The following is a 6,000-nucleotide window of genomic DNA, read 5'->3' on the forward strand; positions in this document are numbered from 1 at the left end:
AGTACCTTCTTTTGACTGATAAACATGGAGCTCAGAGACAGAAGCACTTGCCCAAGATTACACAGCCAGTAAGAGGCAGAGGTAGACTGAGAGTCTTGACTATTACTTGATATACCTTCCATTATATTGTGCCCTTTTAACCAACACAATTGGAATTTGACTGGAGGTATTCATGAAATAAGATCTAATGGCACAAAATCCATGGTGGATTGCGCAACACCAAAAGATAAAACATTAAGGGATTAGACATTGAAATTGGTCTTCAGATGATTCAGATACTCAGTTCAGTTGATTCATCATAAATTAACTCCAAGATGAGTCAAAGAAGGTCAAGACCAAATATTCTCTATGATTATACTGTGGAAGGCACAAAGAGAAGTGAGTGAGACAGATTAATTGCCCAATGAATGTATCTTCTGGTCTGTTCTGATCTATTTATCTGGAAAAAAAAATTTAAGTACTATAAAAAAAATCCCCAAATTAAAAATAAAAACTTCCAAATTAGTCCTAAGTCTCTGTTCCTCAAGAGGAATCTTTAAAAGATGACTTCTAAGAAAAGTTTTGTGTCACTTGACATTTAATTTGAAATCATTTATCTCCAAGTCAGCAACAATTAGGTGCTAGTATCAGCCATTCATCATGAATTGCAGAAGAATATATTTCCCTCAGAGGACAGACAGCAGTGCTTTGCATGAAGCAAGTCAAGGAAAACCAATACAGTCGAGAGAAGATCTGTTAAAAATAAATGTCCTTTACTTGTCCCTTAATGACACACAGTAGTCCCCCCCTTATCTGTGGGGATACATTCCAGACCCCCAGTGAATGTCTGAAACCATAGATAGTACCTATACAATGAATACTGTGGTTTTTTCCTGTACACACATACCTATGATAAACTTTAATTTATAAATTAGGCACAGTAAGAGATTATCAATAATAACTAATTATAAAATAATTATAACAATGGGCTATTATAAAAGTTATGTGAATGTAGTCTTTCTCTCAAAGCATCTTATTGTATTGCACTCCCTTTCTTCTTGTGATGATGTGAAATGATAAAATGCCTATATAATAAGATGAAGAGATGAAGTGAGGCATTGTGATGCAGTGAGGCTACTATTGACCTTTTAATGCTACATCAGGGGAGGAGAAATCTTCTTCCAGACCACGATTGGCAGTGCAAAGCAAAACCTTGGCTAAAGGGGCACTGCAGGTATCCCCCGCTTTCTGAAACTCCACATTACGCCACTTTGCTTTCATAAAAGTGAAAATCCTCTTCTGGGTGTTTTTTTCCCCAATATGTAAAACAGGTGCTACTGTAGGTCTTTCCTTAAAGCCAAGTGGCATTATGTGAACTTCAGGAAACCGGAGAATACTCTTCACTTTATGCCATTTTGGCTTACAAAAGGTTTCAGAGAATGTTTTACTTTCAGATAGTAAAGTATACTTCTAGACAGAGGGAAAACCTGTACCTTCTGGTCCCTGTACCATACAGAAGTGGCACTATGTTAGCTGAATTCTAATAAATAAGCTTCTGTACTTAGCACTGTATTGTCAGAGAAAAGGGACCATCTGAAACACTTATATTTCCATGGGAATAAACATGTATTAATCAGCATATATGACTCACGAGACAGGTGAACTGCAGTTGGTATGTTCAACTGGAATGGAAAATAGTACAGTCACTTTGTAATTGCACTAGAGTTTGGGATCTAAGCAAATTATATCACTCCATTAATTCTACCTAAGGGACCAATATGGAATGTGAGATATACATTTTAGAAAGAAACGTGTATCTGTCACTACTTGAGCAGGTAAATTCCAAGAAGTTGACTTCAGAGAAACTACAAAAATCCTAGAAGGAAAAGTAGTAGGGGATGGAAGAAAGAAAGAACAATTATAGGAACTTCTGTAACTTAAATGTAAATGTAACTGGATCCATATGCAGCATCATTATTTGAAGGTCACGGGAACAGAGTTTAGAACTAAGAAATTATCATTTTAATAAAAGGAGTTAGCTTCAAGTGAAGGTTTGAGTATGTAGTAAAGCCAATTTTTTGGATGGAAACGTGCTTTGACCCTATCCTATGTGTAATGCTGTCTGAAGCTTTGATTATGCAGCGAGGATACATATGGTTTCCAAAGTGAGTGGTTTATTATCTTACTTATAATGGATTTCCCTGCCTGAATAAAGTTGGTTCCTTACAAGCTAATAATCTAATGCGTTTGTTTCCAATAAGTAGTTTATTGAAATAAAACTTATCATGCTTTTCTCAGGGTTTTGATCATTTCAGGGGTATCTCTTTCCATTCATGAGGTGTGGTAGAATACTATCAAAGCCATTATCATTTCAAGGTTTCATATGAAAGAAATCAGCAGTAAAAAGAAAGTGAGAGAAAAGACTGTTGCTGCCACTGCTCTAAGCAATTTTGATTTGTCTGAACGAGAGACACAATTTTATTGTACTTGGTGTGTGGACAATTCCACTTTCTGCTAGCATCCTTTATTCAGGCACTGGCCTAATCAATGTATTATATTAGGTCACTGGGCAGCAAAATCCAATGAGAATGGTGGCTAAATTAACTCAATTTGATTTAATGCTTAAAATGACTCTGACATTGTTTTATATTTTGAAAGTTTTTTGTAATCACATCAGTGTATGGGAGAAAGGTCTACTTTTTAGGAGAAGCAAGGGAAAGAAAGATCTGTTATTTTTGCTGAAAGCAGATTATGGTTCTATCCTAAAATTACATATTATAGTGACTAGGCATTGAGTTGGAGATTCTTAATATAGAACACTGTAGAATGACATTTAAATGATATATGAAAGGTAAGACAGGTTAGATATGTTTGAATATAAAATACAAAGACAAATGAAAATGTCACTTGGGCAAACAAGATCAGAGTTAATATAATAATCTCTCCCTTTCATGATGTGTACCATGAAAATAATGGTGACAACAGTGACTTAAAATACATTTCTGAACTGAAATGCAGAAGAAAATGTGCTTGGCAGAGTGTTCATTTTATTGTCAGTTTTGTAAGGGTTGTCCTGGAAGGCTGTTCCCACAGTGGTCCTAAAGCTTTGAAGTTGTTCGATTCTAGATGCTGCTTCATGGTTTCTCTGGTCCCCTCGTACTGTGCTGTATCTGTACAAATCCATCATGGAACACAATCTCCTTTCTAACTGACAAACACTAATTTGAGGAAAATTCTTGCTACTTACGATTTGTCAAACAATCTACAAATGGAAGGGAGTCTGGAGACTGTACACACTATTGGCAACTTATGAAGTATTAGGTAATAAAGAAGCAATGATGAGAAGCAAGTGATGCTGACTCTTCCATTTTGTTCAATCTGATTCTGCATATATATTAATAATGATGCACCCTATGGATGCAATTTCATGTTTATAACACTTTGGCCATTGGCAGCATTGTGCACCTGTGTTTTCCATGCCTTCCCATCTGCTGCCTACAGTCATTCAGATTCAGGTGACGGAAATGTTTTAGATAAAAGTTAATTAGCGTGCACTCTGCAGATCAAATCTCTATAGTTCAGCATTAAATAGCAATCTTCTGGGCAACTGTTGCAAGTAGCGGGTGCCCGGCCTTCCTAAGATTAAAAATGTAAGATCCATTTTTCTAGAAAAAGAAACCTTTAGTACTCTCTTGATATTTTATGCATCGATTCTATCAAACTTTTCACTTGTATTTGGCCTTACTCATTTGAGCTTTTATCTCTGTATATATATCAAAAGTGGAGGAAAAGAGATTAGAAAAATTTTTTTCAGCCAAAGGGGTAGTGAAACGATATAGTTAGAAATTCTCCAGTGTCTGAACCCTTTTATTAGCACACTGATGAAAACTTTCCTTACTTTCTCAATCTTTAACATGAGGCCAACAACAATTAAACCTACTTGTTTCATAAATACTTTGTGCAAGACTAAATGAAGCTTGATATTTTGATAACGATAATGCACAAAATGCAGAAAACCCCTATTGCTGAAATGACTTTGCCCTCAGGTCCTCAAAATCACAACTGTCAACAGTAAGTTCACAAATATCTTTTCTTTAAAATATATTCAGTTTTTTCACCCTTAAGAAATGGAATCATTAGATTCTCCTTTCTTTATTACTAGATAATTGAGACAGAAATGGGCTGAACACAGCAACTGCATACAGCCAAACTCAGCCCACATCACATAGAAAGAAGGTAGGGACCAAAATAACCAAAACATAACCCCAAACCCCCAAAACAGCAACAACAACAAACCCACCAACCCCAAATGAGTCCTCCCATCCATTCACATAATATTTCTAATGCATTCCAACACCTAAACCTAATTAACCACGCTTCTTTACCGATTGCTTCTGTACTAGTTGCAGATTTTTTATTGACTCAAAGGAATTCTGAGGGATTTCTTCCTTCCACCCCCGCCCAAGCCTCAGGCACACCTTCTAAAGGAGTAGGAGCAGATGCTGCTCTTCCCGCCACATGCTCTCAGTTCCTCTAGAGAGTGAAAGGCTCTAGATTTGCCTGGGATCTTCCATCACCACCCCACCCCCCGCGCTAGTCTTTAGAACCTCTATTGCTCTCTACGATCTAGAATTTTGAGTTCTAACTTCCTCCAGCATCCACTAGGTTTCCGCATCTGGTCAAAACAGGAGGATTTTTTTTCTTCCAGTTATTTCCTCCACTTCATTTCTTCTATCTGCTACCGCTACCTCTCATTTTCTTTCAGTCCGCACTTAAACGGTCTTATTTTACTTGTACTGAGGTCCTTCTACCAACCATCTACGGATATGGTCCGATCCCTAAAACAATATCAAAGTTGTAAAGCCCCAAGTCCCTCTGGACCTCACCCCTCCCCTTCCTTCCCTCCTCCCTTCCACAAGGTCCCGGCCCCCAAGAGGAGCCCCCACTCCTCTCACCTGACTGTCCCGCGGAAACTCGTGGCGCACGATGCTGATCACTGGAATGTGCAGGACGGAGCTGACCAAGTCGAGCTCCATCATCTCGCCCTGGCTCTGGGGGAAGGCGAGCAGAGCCGACACCCCTTGCACTACCACGGTGTGGCACACGCTCTGCAGAAAGGAGAAAGGGTCACTGCTCCACGGCGAGCTTGGGGAGGAGAAGGGCAACAGCGGCAGATCGCCCAGGCCCGCCTCGATGGCCATCACTACTTCCAAAGACAGGTTGTAGGGCAGCAGCCCTTCCACGCGGTTCAGGTTGTCCACGGCGAAGAGGAGGGCGTCCCGAGGCCACAGGGTCTCCGCCCCGGCGCCCTCCCCGGGTTTCCGGGCGCGCGGCGGGCCCCGGCCGTGCAGGGCGCTCCCCAACCAGCGTGCGCCCGGCGAGGGCGCCGGGGGTCGCCAAGCCCCCGGCTCCGGCTCATCCCGCTGGGCTCCCGCTCTGCTGCCGTCCGGAGCGCGGCTGGCGCCGCCGGGGGCCGTGGTCCAGGGCTGCAAGTGCACCGCGCCCACCCTCACCGCGTGCCCGATGCGCTTGAGGATCTGGCAGGGCTGCGGGTGCGAGGAGGAGCCGGGCACCCCGGCCAGCACCAGAGCGCAGGGCGGCGGCAGCAGCAGACAGACCCTGCTCAGCAGCCACCACAAACTCAGTCTCCTCATTACTGAGACCCGCAGGGAGAAAGCGCGCCCCCTCCTGCGCCCGGCTCGTCCCCCTGCAGCCGCTGCCTAAGGTCTCCGCCCCCAGGTCCCGCGGGCGGCTCACTCCTCGCGGCCAAGCGCTCCCAGGAGCCGAAGCGGTCCCCGCGCCATGCAAGTTGGAGCCTAGCGCGCCCACGTCCTTCGGCCTCGCATCCTCCGCCCGCCCGGTCCCTGCGCGGAGCCAGGCAGGCGGCGGGCCGGCGCAGGTCACCCGCGTCTTGCGCGCCCGTTCCCTGCCCGCCCCATCTGCAGGGCGGCTCGGGCACTGCGCTCGGCCCCCGGGGAGGCTGGGCTGGGAAGCGGCCGGAGTTCCTAGGGGCCAACGCGA

The 6,000-nt window shown here is 43.5% G+C and overlaps 1 protein-coding gene across 1 annotated transcript in view; it reads right to left on the reverse strand.

Annotated features, from left to right (window-relative positions):
• Positions 1 to 5,633, reverse strand: part of GRIN3A (glutamate ionotropic receptor NMDA type subunit 3A) — a 168,096-nt gene extending 162,463 nt beyond the window's left edge. Inside the window, exon 1 of the mRNA XM_039218187.1 lies at positions 4,935 to 5,633. Coding sequence (XP_039074118.1) covers positions 4,935 to 5,633 — 699 coding nt within the window. The remainder of the gene's footprint in view (positions 1 to 4,934) is intronic.
• Between the last annotated feature and the right edge of the window lie 367 nt (positions 5,634 to 6,000).

Source organism: Hyaena hyaena, unplaced genomic scaffold (genome assembly GCF_003009895.1).
Source record: "Hyaena hyaena isolate Hyena2069 unplaced genomic scaffold, ASM300989v1 scaffold_739, whole genome shotgun sequence".
Taxonomy (NCBI): Eukaryota; Metazoa; Chordata; class Mammalia; order Carnivora; family Hyaenidae; genus Hyaena; species Hyaena hyaena.